General features: G+C 41.5%; 1 protein-coding gene and 1 long non-coding RNA gene across 5 annotated transcripts; one reads left to right on the forward strand and one right to left on the reverse strand.

Annotated features, from left to right (window-relative positions):
* Nucleotides 1–484: 484 nt before the first annotated feature.
* On the reverse strand, nt 485–12,329 carry arid5a (AT-rich interactive domain 5A). Of its 4 annotated transcripts, XM_035536393.2 has the most exons (8): nt 12,188–12,325; nt 10,594–10,730; nt 9,473–9,561; nt 5,226–5,391; nt 4,880–4,932; nt 3,890–3,987; nt 2,832–2,985; nt 485–2,233 (listed from the first exon to the last, which is right to left on the reverse strand). In XM_035536393.2, the coding sequence occupies exons 2-8, from the start codon at nt 10,613–10,615 to the stop codon at nt 1,034–1,036; spliced, it is 1,782 nt and encodes a 593-aa protein (XP_035392286.1). In that variant the 5' UTR covers nt 10,616–10,730; nt 12,188–12,325; the 3' UTR covers nt 485–1,033. The 4 variants fall into 4 exon arrangements, with proteins under 4 accessions (XP_035392286.1, XP_035392287.1, XP_035392288.1 ...); XM_035536394.2 differs by lacking the exon at nt 10,594–10,730 and having other exon boundaries at nt 12,188–12,329; XM_035536395.2 differs by lacking the exons at nt 4,880–4,932; nt 5,226–5,391.
* A 1,831-nt stretch (nt 12,330–14,160) lies between these two features.
* On the forward strand, nt 14,161–17,363 carry LOC145652569 (uncharacterized). Its single transcript, XR_014118777.1, has 3 exons — nt 14,161–14,804; nt 15,896–15,952; nt 16,047–17,363. It is a non-coding gene; the product is annotated as an uncharacterized LOC145652569 (long non-coding RNA).
* The last annotated feature ends 3 nt before the right edge of the window (nt 17,364–17,366 follow it).

Here is a 17,366-nt window from a genome sequence, read left to right on the forward strand (position 1 = left end):
TGGCTGAACGCGTTGCTGGTTTCTGGCTGTGTCCTAATGCGCTTTGCGTGTGTAAACCGGGGGAAACACTACGGTGGTGTGTGTTTAAGGCTGCAGCAGGAGAGCCCCGGTCCTGCCCGACCGTCTGCAAGGTGGATAGTCGATCGTTGCACGACGTGCGGACTAAACTCGCGCATTGCTGTGCGTGGCTCGACCTTTTCCAATTAATGCAGTTTAGTATTTACTGTTACATATCACCTGCTTAACCTGTTTTACTCCTTTTAAAACTGCATTTAGCAAAGATCATACTGTTCAAGTAAATTATGTTGAAACACATTTCACATTCCCGGTGTTTTAGCATAATTATCTTTGAATGATCTGAATAATATTCTTAAAGTGATCTATATCTTAATTGCATATCATTTAATTGTATAGTGCTTCCATGTACACTTGTATGCAGGCTTCCACACTGAAGTTCAAGAACACGCCTTTGTGAAGTCTTAGATGATCTTCATATAAGTATACTTTACTTTATTTCATAAAAATAAAATACTTTATAGACAATTTACAAATGTACATGTATAAATGCCACATTTCTGATGCTTTCTTTAAGCAGTAACACTGCGTCAGTAGTGGGAAATAACGGGTGTAACGGCCGTAGTTAATATCCGTAAATAGTCTTTTCCATGGCTCCATTTCCAGTTAGGGTTTAGTTGTGGTCGAGGTTGGTTTTGGTTCTTCACTGCTTAACTGAGGATTACACACAGTTTCAGTCCGCAGCGACCTCTACTGTTCCAGGAGAGACACTGAAGAAAGCAACCTCAGCGCCTGCAGCGGCCAAAAGAAATTTGCATTTATTTGATTTGTACCGAAGTAACTGCATAGTCCCACGGAAGGAATTTCTTGGACTTTTTTCCCGTTTGACCCTAACTAACACTCAGTAGTCTGTTTTTTCAGTGCACGGACACTACGATTATAGAATCACTTCACACTTTTTTGTTATTAACAATTTCTTTTTGTTAAAATGTGGAAAAAGGAAAAAATACAGGTGCTGTTAATACGGCTGCAGGCTGGCCATGCTGTAGCTGGGGGGCGGCTGCCAGAGGGGTACCGGGTAAGGATACGAGCGCAGTGCCTCGTAGGTCCCAGGGAGGCAGGCCCCCACGGGGACAGGGTGCGCAGGGTGCGCTTGAGACGGAGGGATGGTGAGATGAGTGGGAAGGAGGATGGGGTGGACGGGCAGCGTTTTCAGCTGCTCTGTCGCCGTCCGGTCGAAGGCCGGCAACAGGTAGGGCATGGGAAGCCCGGGCTGTGGATGAAGTACATACTGCTGTGCAGGAAGGGGCTTGGGCATCACCATCTTCGCCTTCTCCTTTCTGTCTACAAAGTGTGTTGGGGAGGCGAGCTTCTTCACGTAGGCTTCCGCGCTACTCGGCCTCTTGGGGTGGGGCTGGGGGTGGGGCGTGTGCAGTTTGTAGCTGGACTGTAGTGATATGGGTCTCCAGGGGTCCCGAGCGCGAGGCAGGACCTTGGTGAAGCTGGAGGGGGAGTGCACCCAGCAGGCCGTGCCAGAGGAGGCGGAGAGAGGAATCCGGAGGGCTGAGGTTCTCCCGCCTACTTTGCCCTCTGAGCCCCACGTCGACGGGCCCCTGGGGGCCTTCTCCGGATGGGTGGGACCGACCTGAAGGAAGTCCCGGTAAACAGGACGGGGGAGGGTGGCGAGGTCCTTGGTGCAGGGGTATTGGCTGAGCGGCTTGCAGACTCGGGCACCGCCGGGCTCTGGGGAAGGCACGGTGCCGAGGAAGGTGGGTTTCGGCTTCTCCTCCTCGGGGGCAGGCGTCTGCTGCGTCGGCATGGCCACGCAGTCCTCGGAGGAGACTGAGTAAGGGGAGGGGCTACGGGAGAAGGAGGCGGAGGGAGAGGAGAGAGGGAGGGGTGAGCCATCAGAGGCGTGCCTAAGACGGGTGGAGGATGTGCAGGCTGGAGACTGAGAGGAGTAGGACAGTTGGATCACAGACGGTCTCTCAGGCTCAGCCCCCTCCTCACTCAGACTGGCCTGTGCCAGACGCTTCTTCTTCTCCAGGGGGGACATGACCAAGGCGGGGCTTAGGCTCTTGAGGAGGGGCTTCTCCTTGGGGCATGCAAGAGGGGGTGGCGTGGCTTGAGCATGCTGGTCACCGTCCGGATGCTCTGACGCTGGCCATGGACTGGAACACTCTCCTCTCTCACAGTGGTGATCCATTCGCAAGTTCTCCTGAAAAACAATACCGCACATAGAACACATATTAATGAAGAGCCAAAACATTTTTGCTTGTGAGACATGAGCTCTATGATTGTGATGGATTACCTTTAAATCAGCATTTCAAAAAGAGATTAAAAAAAAATTATATATATATATATATATATATATATATATATATATATATATATATTTATATATTTATATATATTTATATATATATATATTTATATATATATATATTTATATATATATATATATATTTATATATATATATATATATTTATATATATATATTTATATATATATATATATATTTATATATATATATATTTATATATTTATATTTATTTATATATATATTTATATATATATTTATTTATATATTTATTTATATTTATTTATATATATATATATAAAATTAGTGTGTATATATATATATATATATATATATGTGTTTGTGTTTTAGCAGATATGTCATATGAAAACCAAGTAACAAAGTGTTTGAATTAATGATTAGCCTCGACTTTAAGGCACGACTTTGCACCAGAAGTATTCAGCACTAAGCTTAGTAACAGGATTAAGAACGTTATCCGAACGACTCCGTCTTCACCTCTGGGTCGTCTCTCTCCGCCGTTCTTCGGCGCTTCTTGCTCTCCGCTTTACTCTTGCCGTCTGTGCTCCTCTTATACTGTTTCCGGGGTTTCGCGGGAGGGAGCGGCTTGTCCCCCTCCCCTCGCCGATGCCGTTCAAAAGGCAGAACCAACCTGGTGCAGGAAAGAAGAGGCACGGCCGTGACTGGACAGACCCGTCCGACTGAAGTGGAACAACACAAAACGCCTCGCCCCTGGTTTTCACTTTCGACTCGCGTTCGGATCCTCTAACCTCCATGAGAGGTGGCGGACTGATGACTCTATTGTGATATAGTAAAGAAAAATGAATGGAAAAATTGAATGCAATGAAAGTTTTGCCAGACTGCCGTTTAAAATCAAGATTTGTGTTAAGAACGCTGCAGTTATATGAAGCGTGTCACTAGATGGCAGCACAGAGCTAATCTCAGAAACAGTAACTTATCGCAACCATAAATGCTGAGAAAGTCTGTGCAAAATTCTGTTATTGCCTAACGTATAGTTGGCATTGGTATGCTGTAGCTGAGTTTTACTAATCGCTCTCTAAACCTGTGACCTGTATATACATAGATACAAAGGGCTCACAGTCAGCTATGTACTGATGTTGCACGCTTGACTAATGCAGCAGCAGCAGTGGAAGTGATGTGCGCCCTTTTGGCTCTTCCTACGCCTGTAGTGACCCTTTCCTCTAGCCACTGTACCACTTCAATATAGCCACAAAACAAAAAGCCACAAAACGGTTACTTCAAGTTACTTATGCGTTAAGTAAATACAAAACAGGATTCTCCATTTTCACCACTGACCACCCGACAAAGCTATTTCTGCGTTTTTCTGTACACATTTCATGTGAACACATTAGTCAGTGTGATATTGCTACATACTAGCAAAATTTGCAAACACATTGGCTAGCTTTTGCATCTGTCACCAGCGATGGCTTTGAATCTGCACAATCCCCAATCTCCAAGGAGCCTGTGGCTCCTCCTCCAGCAGGCAGCCTGGGGGGGCGGGGCTCTGGCACTTGGGTGGGGGTGGTGGTGCTCACCTCTCGTAGTGACGGCGGGTGCAGGTGGCCGCGCTGGTGCTACCCGGACTACCACCCAGCTCATCATACACATTCTTCCAGAGCCGCCGAGCTGTCACCTGATAACACACACACACACACACACACACACAGTAAGACCACAATCACACTCAATCAAGCAGATGTGTTTCATAATGCGTTTGTGTGAGATACAATTTTGAAAAATGGTTGTTTTTACTGGAGTCCCCTCACAACTGGAGTTACTGGTATTGGTGCGTAACTGGTGTAGGAGATATGATCTCTCAGGGCCGTTCTGAGCACCATATTGGGTGATCAGGAACATCAAGCTCAACCTACTTACTCATAATGAACCAATATATAATCACCATAATTAGTCACCTCCAGTTTCTCATATACCCTAAAGCACACCAGATTTTTGTTAATGGTCTTTTGGCAGTGTCAGTATCATTTTGAATTATACTTTTCTTTCTACCGTGTCAGAAACTATTTAGGCATTACACAAATGAATAGTCCCTCAGACCGAAGAAGTTTTACTGGCCAGAATGCACAGGTGGCTACACTGAGACCTAGTCTAACCACACACACACACACACGTCTTTGCAGAGTGGAACGTTTTAGGTATGGACGACAAAGCGAAGTTAGGACAGTGGTGCCTGCATCAAGACGTCAGGCGGCCTGGCTGGGTAAAGGAAAGAAAGACCCGTCTGCTCGGCTCTGTGGTTACCATGGCCACAGCTAGAAATGAAACCCTGGGCCAAGCTCGAGCGTGCTCAGTTTCCACTGAGAGATGGAGAGAGAGACCCTCGGCTGTGGGTACCAGAGAGATAGAGAGAGGAAAGAGCTGGCGACCCGAGGGCGCGATGCTCTCACGCAACACGTGGTCGGAGTGAGGCACTGACGCTTGCGTGAGAAAGGGCAGAGGTGGGTAGTAGTGATGAAAAAGTGTATTTGAGATTTTCTGTGTGTGTGCATGCGTGTGAGCACACATACCGAGTCATAGCCTCCCAGGGTCTCTACAGCTTTGTAGATTTTCCACAGGTTGACTGCAAAAGCGTCAGAGAAGCCCAAAGGTCAAACAGAATAATCAAATGTTTATATCTCCTCACTGCTGGAGACACTGCTGGAAACCGCATTTCCATAGTATTCGTTACATTCATCTGAGCATAACCCCAAACAAAAAAATGACTTGGGTACCAGACACACTTGGGTACTGCATACTTTAGTAAACAGTCTCACAGAGTATTCTGTTGTGATTCGCTCTTTAGATGCTATGATGTGATTCACTCTTTAGATGCCGTGTTGTCTGATTGCGCAACCCACATGTTACTTTACTCACTCTGTTTAAAGCCTAGGTGAGGTATTCTCTCTATTGGCGTGCCTCTCTCCTTCATAAAGTGGTACAGATTAACCACAAAGGCCCTCTCTTCACTCTCTGATTGGCCCATCCTGGATTCCTCTGCACCGCTAGTGGCCGGTTCTGACTTCTCCATGTCCATATTTGACTAAAACAACAAAAAATAAATCCTGTCAGTATCTAAAATTTCAAACAGAAATTTCTGCATAAACAGTGTTAAAATTCCTTAAAACCATATTTTCGAAGTTTGGTAACAAATATTGCTCAGTCATACTGAATTGTAGATGAATATTTACTTTCCATCATGCAAAATGAAAACATCTGTTTGTCTGAAATAATGTTTCGGTCACTTACTGCAAGCAAGGTTGCTTTAACTTATTGCCAAAATTTGCATTCACACAAAAACAAAACTGATTAAAAACAAACAAACAAACAAACTCTTACTCACATTCTCATATCAAATTGCATCATATCAAATTATAGGTGAATATGAGCTTGTGTAACCTTCTTCCGGGGCTCAGTCATATTAAGAGTGAGGAAATGAAAACGCAGCATTTGTTTTTTTTTTTACCACCACTTTCAGTAAGTAAGCAGCCATCCAGCTCGCAGCGAAACAGAACAGCTTACTGGGGGTTTCGCTCCAGCCTGCACTCTCTCAGGGAGACACCGAAGCGCCACAGCACAGAGACGGGAGAGTTACTCCAAGAGCCTCTCCGTCCACTGGTGGAATGCGGATGAGGAAAGGACAAGGAAGGAGGATCGATGGACAGCGAGTGGATTTCACGTAATGGGGTGTAAAAGGACTGGTGGTCCCCTGTCCTTTGAAAGCAAAGCTTTAAGGAGTGTGTCTGTGACACAGATCCTCATCTTCCCGACTACTGGGGAGCAAGTGCTTTGTGTTCAGGTGCCTCTCCCTAGATAGTCACTTCCACATCACGGACCGAAGCGATTCCGCTTCTTTCACGATACGTATGCTGACTCAGCCAACATCCGAGCAGCCCGCGTCCCCCCCCCCAAAAAAAAATTCCAGCTAACATCATATCTAAGCAGATTTCCCTGGACAAACTGTCAGTCATGGAGCAGAGAAAGTGGAAGTGTATGCAACTGCCCATCATCCAGGCAGGGTAAGTGGCTCCCGCAGACAATAGAACACACATGCCCAGTCCACAAACAGGAAACGAGTATCACTAGCCCAGCAGAAAAACCTACCAACTGTCATAGGATCAATCACATGCTCATACCGTGGCAAAACGGTTTTGTGAAGTGAAAAAAGCTTTGGGCTGATGTGGCAATACAGATTGTTCCTAAATAAATAATAATTATATACTTTTGATGTTTTAGTTTTTTTATTTCTGTGGAGACAAAAAAGCGCTTCTCTATGTTGTATTGGACAAAAGCGTCTGTCAAATGCTGTAAATGCAAAAGTAAATGATCTTATTAATTAAAAAAGAAAATATACTTAAATATAGCCAAAAGATCATTTTCAAATAGAAACATCACAAATTATTTTCATTATTAGACTATATAAATAATAATAATAATAAACAATAATAATCATTATTATTATTATTATATGCAAAATATATGTTTTACATATGATTTATTACTGGTATTGGTCTTATGGGCTTTACCCATAAAGTTTCTCATTTGTCCCACCAACTGTTCACAGGGGACTTTTTACTTCCTTCTTAGGTTTTGTAGGGTGCTAACATGCCTTCACTGTGTTATCACATTACATTACATTAATATTTGCCCTACACTCTTGCACGTTAAATGTTGCCTTGGCACTATCAATATAGCTTTGTTTGTTTTGTTGATTGTAGCCTACAAATTTTTAAAAATTGACATTAAACAAGATTTCAATTTCAAAACTGCACACTGACAATATCTTGACAAAAATGACTGTTTTCCTCCAATCAGAAGTATTCAGATTACTTAGTCAACAGTGTCCATGTACAGTAAACCTCTGACTTTCCATCTGACGTCGGTGGCGGTTGTGGTGGGCCCTCGCATATGTGAAGCCGAGTCTTCAGTCACAGAGTTTCAAAGTGAATTGAGTTCTTCAGAGTTCTAACTGCTTCCCAGAAGCAGGCGTCTATGTGACTAATAACGATCGCTTGGCTCCCTGCTGGGACTGAGTAATATTGAAGATGTAGGCCCCTCTTCTGTGTATTAGAATGAGTAGATACAAAACTGAAGCCCAAATCACTTCTGCGTTCTGTGAAAGGAATAATATTGCAGATGTGTGCCATAAAGGGGTAACCCTAAATGAGTCATATGACCAAAACAGATCCTGCACCTCCAAGCAGAGAACTTTCTTTCTGACAACTCTACTGATGCAGCCTATCTATGTGTCTCTGCCATAGCTCTCTGACCAGAGTTGAGTCATCTTCACTGAAATTTCACCCACAACGTTAAGAGACTGCCATCTGCACAAACACTTCCTGTGAAATTGACAACTCTGAAAACCAGTTTCGAAGAAGATTACTTTTGGGGCTTTTCTTGGAATCCAGTAGTTAAAAAAAAAAAAAATCTACATATACTCAAACTTGTCAAATTTGAAAATTAAATTTGCAGTAACATGTTAACTACTTAGCTGTTGTAGATTTGTAGTTTGGTACATCAAGAGGGTTGATGTACAGCAACGGTATTTCATTTGTATTTAGACCACAGAACTATTGAATGTAACGTTGAAGTTTCGAACAGGAAAGAGCGTTTTGTCCGTCTACAGACGCCCCCCCACCCTTCAAAACCGCGACTAAAAACAACCTATATAGGATACCAGCTGACTTGACAGACTTGCCGTAAGTAGCGTTTGTTAAATTTCCATTTCATTCAGATTGCACAGATGTGCGTAGGTAGATGCAATGGACGTGTCAATAACTCTCCGAACGAAATTTTATCTGCGCCTTAAAGAACATACCATCGGAAGGCTAGCTCTTGCCTCTGAAACTGCGTGGTTTTCGGATTCTTATGCGATGCAGTAGCCAGGACAGGTTCTCAAAATACTATTTACTTACAGTGAGTGTGAGAAAACATTTTAGCCCGATATTAGGACTAACGGAGGTAACAACAACAACAGGGTTATAACCAATCAAAATGAGCTCTATAATGTAGATACTTCACAAAAATGAATAAAGCGAACAGAATATGTGTATAAATACAAAGGTACACTGCTTTTAAAATTGCCATTATGTTTTCACGACTTTCCTTGTTTTGACCTTGTTCTTGTGTTTTACCATAATGTCCATGTTTTTTGAACATATAACAGAAAATCATGTAGTATTACTTATTTTCTTATTACATTTCATTCATTTTGCATTACTCGATTCTTCCACGGTCTAGCCAATTGCCTTTCCATAAACATTTTCTTATAAAAAGTTTAATTAGGCCATTTCATCTAATTTATTTATATTTATATTTATTTATTTTTCGTTTATAACCTGGGCTGTTTACACCACCCCCACCCCGACTCTCACAGATAAGTGCGTGCCAGAACTAAAACCAGGTCCGCAGCTACCAGGTGCTCTGAGGTCAGTTCATGCCATACCATTATCAGAAAGGCGCTGTTTCCACTTTTCCACACTAAGTTCCATAACCGGATTTACACGTTCAGGTGGGTCGGTGGGCCTTAGCTTGTTACAGCCGTGAAAATATATCCGGTTACACACACCGGTTAAAAATTCATTCGTCAAAGTAGTCTTTGCTGTTATAGAACAGCAAAGACTACTGGACAATGGTCGGTAGGGTAGAAACATACTCAACTAAATGACACATTACTGAAATTATGATTTAAGTAGTAGAAGTACTGAGTTAGGCCTCCTATGAAATTGCATTGTGGGCTAATTGTTTAACAGCAACTGTTAGCACAGGAAATGTTTGTTAGGTGATATTCTTCCTTTTTTTCAATACTTTGTCTAAAATAACACTTGAGAGGCATGACCAAGAGCAAAACAGTCCGTGTGCAGATTCACTTTTGAAATTAAAAGCACGAAAACGAATCTAACTACATATGAATGACTAAAATGTAGCAGAAAATATAGATCATTTTTCTCAAATGTAATACTGAATGCTGAAATAAAAATCTTTGTTATTATATTTACATTTATGGCATTTTTATTATTTATTATTTTAAAAATACTCAGAAAACTATCCATATTGGTTTAATCTGCACAGACATCATTTCAACGTCTTGGGGGGAGATTATTCGTTTGTAAGTGTGCGCTTACGTGGTTTGGTGAATTCTTCTCCTCGGTTCTCTCCTCGCACACATCGATCTGCTCTTCTGCCCCATTCACCTCCCCACGAGGGTCTGACACTGAAAGATACCCATGAAGTATGGCATTCAGTTATAGGCTCTCTAAAGAGATCGCATTAAGCAAGTAGTACGAGAAGCACCAGTAATAGGGGTGTAGTAATCATGTGAATTTCATCCATGCATTGATTCAGAACACTGCTGTTTCTGTCTGTCCAGTGTGCATTTACTGATACATGTCTGTGCATGCTTTGATCCATATCAAGAACATTTTAAAGTGTTCCCTGTTGTTTTGTGGCCAGAAATAAAAGCACAAATGATTTTAAGATTGCCATTTAATCGGTTTAAAAATGTTTACTTCCAAACTGACTACATTGTGAATTAGACAAGCACAATTTGTTTGTTATCTTATATATCGTATAGATTGTATATTAAATGAGAAGAATCGTATTGCGTCATATCTTTGTAACATTTGGAAAATCACCAAATATGAATCGTATCACGGCGAAGATTTACACCCTTAATAAAACACACTGCAATGAGCCGCTGCCACTTTTAATGCTATGACTGGGACTGGGATTTTGTCACACTCTTTAACTGTAACTGGGATCCACGATGGCCTACGGTGAAACCACAAGAAACAAACACAAATATCTATGAAGCTTTGAAACGCGTCGTGGTGATTCCGGGGCTGTTTTGCCATAAAGTGCCATAAAGTTCCACTGTCTGTCACGTCAGGCGCCCCTCGACTGGAGCATGAGTGGTATTAAATGACCCCTCAAGACAAAGTGTGAAATAGATACTGTGTGTTCACCGTACAGTTCTCGGCTCAGGTAAAAGGGTGGGCTTTTAGGGTTTTTTGTTGTTGTTTGTTTGTTTTTAAATTCTGCAGAAAGAGACGAGGGGAAAATACGAACGAGGGAGCGGTGGGGATGGAGAATGAATGAGAGAGAAATAAAAGAGAAAGAAGTAATGAGAGAACTGTTCTAATATGAAACCACATGATTACAACACGGCTTCCTGTCTGTGTGAATAAACCACAGCTGTGTGATGCGCTGTTCTAGTATGACATATTACTGCAAAAGGACAACTTACTAGGAGCTGCTGTATACTGCATTTCCTATTAAAGAAGCGACACATCCACGGGACACTTGTGACTACTAATCTTTAGCCTCAACAAGTCCACAGCATAAGGCTTCACTCCGGCCAAGGAAATCCCCGTATGAATGCACCTGTGATTTGACAAGACATGCACTTGTCAAAAAGGCATCAACCCCGGGCACCCTGCTGTAATAAAGCGCATGCGTGCTCATTCATTTGCAGACCGGTTGTGTTTTGGAGTTATAGATTTATCCGGCCACCAAAGCCCAGGCTCCGCCCACCCTTCACCGCCACCACCAACTTCCCGTTCCCCAGTTCATCATTACTGTGCACTCGTATGTCTCTGCGTGTAAAACCGAGGACCCTGTGCTTTAGTGATCGCGCGCGCGCGCGCGCACACACACACACACACACACACACACACACACACACACACACACACACACACACATATCCTGTGCTGTGGCATTCTCCTGTTGGCTTCTGTCTTTCGCTCACGTCTCCTCGGTGGTGGGGCTACTGAGGCGTTCACACAGCGACACCAGCACTTTTGGTTTCCGAGAAACTGGAGCCCGAGCGGAATCGTGCACGGCTGATTTACTTACTTATTTATTTATTTTGAAATGTACTTATTTATTTTCTTACTGCAAGTGTAAGAATTCGCTTTGAAGATTCCGTATGTGACGTGCTGTCGCAGAGAGACTGCTTCAAATTCGGCCCTCTCTCTATTTGTTAAAGGTTGGCATACTATAATATTAGGCTGACGCATTTAATATTAGATTGACTCATAGAGCCAGCTAAAATCATTTAGATAATCTTATATGAAAAAAGCGAAATAATACACACTCTCTAATAACACTGCCCAGGTGTTTCTCTGGATAACCTACATGATGGAGGGGTGACTGACGAATCAGACACATCAGTAGCCAAAGGTTCATTCTTCAACCCTTTAATCACCAGCAATATAAATCTTATCGGAACTGATAAGATGGCTGGGATATTGACTATGCTGTGCGTTTATCAGATGCGGGGTTTTACGCCAGAAGCAATACAGTACTGCTTTCTGTTTCCCCTAACCACTTCCTTAGTTCTGCCTACAATTACAAATATGTACCCCTGGGTTCATACGATAAGCAATAAAAACGACTTCATCTCTTTCTCTCTCCATCGTTATGCTTAGATCTCCTCAGTTATTTCTTTTATTGGAATTTCAAGCCACATGATGTGCACACTTCCTCAAAGTAAAATTCTTAATGAAAGAATGTTTAATAGTCACGGACTGATATCAAATACAACAGCAAATATAAAAACCTTCATTTGTATCTCTCGTCACTCAAGTATTAACCTAAAATTAAAGAATCCATTAATCACCTGAAAGAAAAAATATCCTCACTCGTCTGAACTCACTCTTCCCTGTTCTGAAATAGTACACCTCTTGGTATCTCTCACTACATTTACACTGAATTAAATTAAGAGCATTCATAAAAGGGAAAAAAAAGTTATTCAGGTGCCACATTATCTATCCATAAACTGTAAATCAATAAACCGCTTACAAAAAAGTTTTGCATTAACCATTGTACACGCTTACCCATTGTAAAATTGTCTTGCCCAAAGTATCGGATGTGTGTTGTGTCTTCTTCCTTTGACGTGTGGTCTTCAGTCTGCACTCTCGTTAACAGCTCCACAGTATGCGCTCCCACCGCAAAACAAAAGCTTTTCGAAATCTTGAAGTTGAAACCAGATTACTCTTTCCGTTTCTCATTGGGCAAAACCTTTACTTCCTCTCCTTATTGGGGCAAGGCACCATGGGACCTTGAGTTTTCTTTCAAAGCGTGGTTAACTTTTGAAGGATGACATGTATGAGTTTTTAATGGAGCAAATATTAGCCAACAGTACAACAGAACGTAGCTACGGTAGTATTTTGTTTTCATATTTTCAATATATGTTCATTCTGGTTTCGTCTACTGAAATACTTAGGAATGCAGCTACATAGCAATATATATATATATATATATATATATATATATATATATATATATATATATATATATATAGCTTCAAGGATAAATGTTTTCTGTTTGTTTTTTGTTTTCTATTAATTAAAAAAAATGTAATTCCATAAACACACTTTAAAATGTACATTTTAATGTAGTTTAGAATTTTGCTATTCAAGTTGATATTGGACATATGTTCCTGTGCACTCGATTATTAAGAAGACAATTCTCTCAAGGATGCTTAAAAAACACACCATTTGGGATGTATTTTCACATTTGAGATGTGGAATAATGTCTGATATACTGCATGTTAAGTGTTGGTCTTACTTGGAATGCAAGTAGGTGGGTTTTTTGTTGGTTTTTGTTTGTTTGTTTAAACAAAAAAAAAACATGCATTGGGAAAATGTCGGTTAACCCATTGCCATACCAAAGTTAAGTAAATCTATCCAAAGACAACATGATAAAATCATGCAGAGTATTTTTACACTTCAGAGATTATACAGCAAGAAAGCATATGCATGTTTTTGTAAATTTAAAAGGTTTTGAAGTGTGCTATAAACCAATTTTATAAGTTACTGTTTCATAAAGCAATAATGTTTCTGCCTGCCCATGCTATTAGCCTCACCAAATCATGCTTTTGATTCGGAATTATTCTTAATAAAGACTACGTTTACTTGTTATTCTGCCTCAAAATTGAAATAGGCCCTGATCTGTTTTTAGTGGTTTTTCTTGTTCTTTTGGAAATGGGGGAGAATGGGGATTGCCCTGATGCGTGTGTGAGCACACGTGTACTATATGTGTGTGAGTGTGTGTGTGTCTGTAAGTCTGAAAAGCACAGGTGAAAGTTCTCTTTTAAAAAATCCCCCTTAGCACATAATAGCTCAACAACAACTCTGTATGAAAGTTTAATAACACAGATGTCTTAAAACGAACGCTAAGTTAGTTCTTGGTACTGTGTATCCAAAGGCAATGTATTCCACTGTATCTTACAGGGAAACCATTTAAAAGTGTAATCTGTGCTTCACCATGTTTGACTATTGCTTCTATAGGCTATATAGGTTTTCTGTAATATTACCAGTGAAACATTAACCCCTACAGAGTTAAATTCACCAAAATTAAATACAGTTTAAATTAAGATCTGCTGGTCCTTCTATGGAGTACATTTGATTCTGTTTCATGTGTGCAGGATTAGAGGTCCTATACTGGCCATTTGTGGAGATTTCACCAAGCAGGACACATCATCTGAACTGATCCCCTCTGTCCATCTGTCTCACGTCTCCCATGTGCAAGACCTTTGCGTGCCACCCCATGGAAAGCGGGACGTCCCATCCTGATGGCACAGACGGATTGAACGGACACCCTGTTTTCGGCGCTCAAGGGCTCGTCCTGTCGGGCCAGTGCCTTGTTCTGTGTTCAGTCGCGAACTACACCCGCTTGACCCGAAGATGATTAGGATCCGCGCTATGGAGTACCCTCCTTCTCCTTCTATATCTCTCTCTCTCTCTCTCTCTCTCTCTCTCTCTCTCTCTCTCTCTCTCTCTTCCACCTGCCCGGATAGTCCCTGACCTTTAAGCGCGTTTAACCTTTAAATGTCAAAAAGTATAACAGAGGCTCCACTTCACAGGCCAGACACACGCCAAGGGAGTTTCTCTTGTGAAAATATTAAGACAAAACATCCGTCCTCCTCTTGCTTATCAGCGACCACAGGGGTGGTATCCATGCCACACGGTCTTCGCCACCTAAGCGGTTACTTACAGATGGACTTGGATGGGTACACGAATCAATGAATCTCACATACAAAATTGTCTGTACTGATATCAGTGGAATGGAAATTAGGGAGGTTTCAGTTCATGAGATTCTGTATTGCCACACTCAACCTGAGATCACTGTCAGAATATCACAGTCCCCACATGTCAACCTGCAGCTTTGGTTGGCTGGATTCTGAGCAGCTCAGTGTCCTCTGTGGAAATTAGTGCAAGAAAGAAAGCAATAGCTATTGATACAGCGGGTGCAATGGAGGTCACATTCTCTGATCTCAGATCAGCTGGACAGAACAGCATCAGAGGGAGCCATCCCTTGCAGGCTATGCGCTCAGCCGTCTCTTGACAAACAAAGACATACAGACGCATCTGAGTCATTAGCGCAAAGTGTGCAATTTACCAGCATGTGGTCACCATTTCAGCAAGAGGCTGTAAGACACTGGCTCAATACGTACGTATTTCCCCACTCCAACCTGTATTAGGCCAAATTCAGACTGAGCTAAACGCAATGGAAAAAATGTCAATTCATAATATCACTTGCTCCACTAGAGTGGACTGGGTGCCTCAGTGTAGTTGCTGACTAGATTCTAGACTTCCATGCAAACCGTTGAGTGGGATGTTAAAAAGTGGGGTAAACAGAGGGAGTTCTGAAGCTGTAAATTTGCACAAGTGAGTCACAGAGTGGAACAGTGAAGAGTGCAGGGCCCTACAGACAAGGCAGAGGCAGCCAAGATCATCTGTAAAAAAAAGTGAAATCCCCCTTATATTCATCTCAAGCGGAGCGAGCGAGTGCGAGAGAATAAATGAGAGCGGCAAAACGTAAGAAAAGCCCAGATGAAAACAGACGTTAAAGAGTTAACAAGAAATATCGTCATTCCAGTCCAAACCACAAAGAATTCATTTGACTCACTATCCTGGGAACTGAGAAACAGATTATTAAAGCCATTTTTTTCCAGTTCTGAGCCAGAGAGTACTATATGCTAAATATTATCAGTGTGAAACGGAGCACCATCACCAAGCCTGGACACTATGTGCTGTCGATCAGTAACTTGACAAAATCCAGAAGTGAGAGAGAGAGAGAGAGAGAGCACAAAATAAAATAGATCCTTCCCAAAAAACATTTAAGAAACCAGCCTATAAATTTGACTGGCCAATACATTCCGCTTCATTGCTTTGAAATAACTTCCTGAAGGCGCACACCTGTCAAAATCTCCTGTTTAAGACAAATCTGATGCAAATATGTGAGAAATATACATCAATCATATACGCGCAGTCATCACGTGTGGTTTGGAATGACTGTTCAGAAACTGAATTAGCCACAAAGAAAAGTTTTCCTTTGATTGTTCATGTTAAAACAAACACATTTCCATTTCACGCTAAATAGTAATGACATATGGCACTCTAATGGCCTTTTTCTATACATCAACATTTCTCAGAAAGTTAAAAAACAATTTCTGAGGTTAGTAGCTGAAAAGCCAGTGTGGTTTGGCTAACTTATTTAAATGCATTGTTTGTTTGTTTGTTTGTTTTAACATCTTACAGAGATTACAGCTTTAGAGGGTCCTACCCCCTTCTGAGGACATTCCCTTGATTCGTGAGGTTTGTAAAAACAAAAAAACCTTTGAAAGCTTAAAGCTGGAATTTAGCTGAGGGAACTTGAAGCAACGCTTTGGCTAACCATCTCTTTCCTTAGACAACAGCATGAGGCGAGGCAGCAGCTCTGCTGTTTTTGCAGAAGTGAAGTGATATTTTCCGTCAAGACATTTCTTGGTTCCCTTTTTGCAATAAAGTTTATATTGTACTAAAATTCGGCATGACCCTGCATATGACGTCAACTTCTCAGCTTCCCGATGATCTAAAAGAAGAACACAGCTTGCAGAAGTGAAAAAGACTAAAATGCTTTTGTCTGAGAATATCAGCACCAGAAGACGGACTTGGTAATATAGTGCTGCTAACTAATTTGCTGGATGTCATGAACATAGTTACACGAATGCTTATACCATGAGTTCAGTTACAATTTCACTTAAAAGAAAAAGCAAGATGATTTGGATCTTAGACGAAGGGGAAAATGCACAATCTGTTTTTTTTTCTGCTGAAAGTGAAACTTGGGGTGATAAAACAAAACAAAAAAAAAATCCCCAAACGGTCATGTTGATTTTCTCTTATTCCAGGAAACTGGGTTTTACACACTGTGCTTCTGTTGAGGTTAGGGTTCATCAGAACCACACACTGATTCTAAAAGCTGTGTAGAAAATACACTAATGCAGAAATGAAAACAAAATATGACAAAAAAAAAATCAAGTGGTTTTCTCAACTCCAGAGAAAAATAACTAATGTTACATGTTTTATAGTCATATACGTAAGAACCTCATTTGTGCATTAAAACAAAACACAAACTATAATTGCACACCCTTACCATAGCATGGTTGAGGTATACCACATCCCCAAGTCAATAAAAAAAGAAAGAAAAAAAAATCTAAACATTTTTTTAAATATTAAAATGTGTTTAATGTTGGGAATTTCAAATGCATGTTGCTTAAGAATATTAAGCACGTCACCAGAGATGCTCTGGGTGAAATAGTCTGAGCCATGTGCTAAACACAAGCACATCGACAGCCTAGCCCCAGACAGTTCACTTTCTGGTAAACTGATCCAGGAACTGTGGACAATCCCAATCAACCTCCTCTAAAATCCACAAGCCGCTGAAGCTCCTTTGAGATGACCTGACGTGACCTGTAACTCCCACTTCCTGCATCTATGATCAGTTCTGCTTGGCGCTTTCAGAGTCGATCGTTTAAAATTGATGACGCTGGGCATGCCATGCACTGTTCGCTGTCGGAGGGTGGACATTTGACATGTGCTCCTGAACACTTTTCGCGGATCAGTTAATTCGGCACACCATGGTGTGAACGTGGGTTTCTTGTCTGCTGATATTTATCTTTGCAACAACAAAAAAAAAAACCCAATAAATTCTCTCATGGCATACTTGACCACAGTTGTATCATTCATTCTA

Source organism: Electrophorus electricus, chromosome 20 (assembly GCF_041902795.1).
Source record: "Electrophorus electricus isolate QZ-2024a chromosome 20, ASM4190279v1, whole genome shotgun sequence".
NCBI lineage: Eukaryota > Metazoa > Chordata > Actinopteri > Gymnotiformes > Gymnotidae > Electrophorus > Electrophorus electricus.

Bases quoted from the DNA above. Each gene is read 5' to 3' on its own strand.
- arid5a (XM_035536393.2), bottom strand. From the start codon at position 10,615: ATGCAGTATACAGCAGCTCCTA. The intron at 9,562-10,593 runs GTAAGTTGTCCT...GGTATCTTTCAG, and splicing joins GCAGTATACAGCAGCTCCTA to TGTCAGACCCTCGTGGGGAG. The intron at 2,234-2,831 runs GTGAAGACGGAG...ATTGTTTTTCAG, and splicing joins CGGAGAGAGACGACCCAGAG to GAGAACTTGCGAATGGATCA.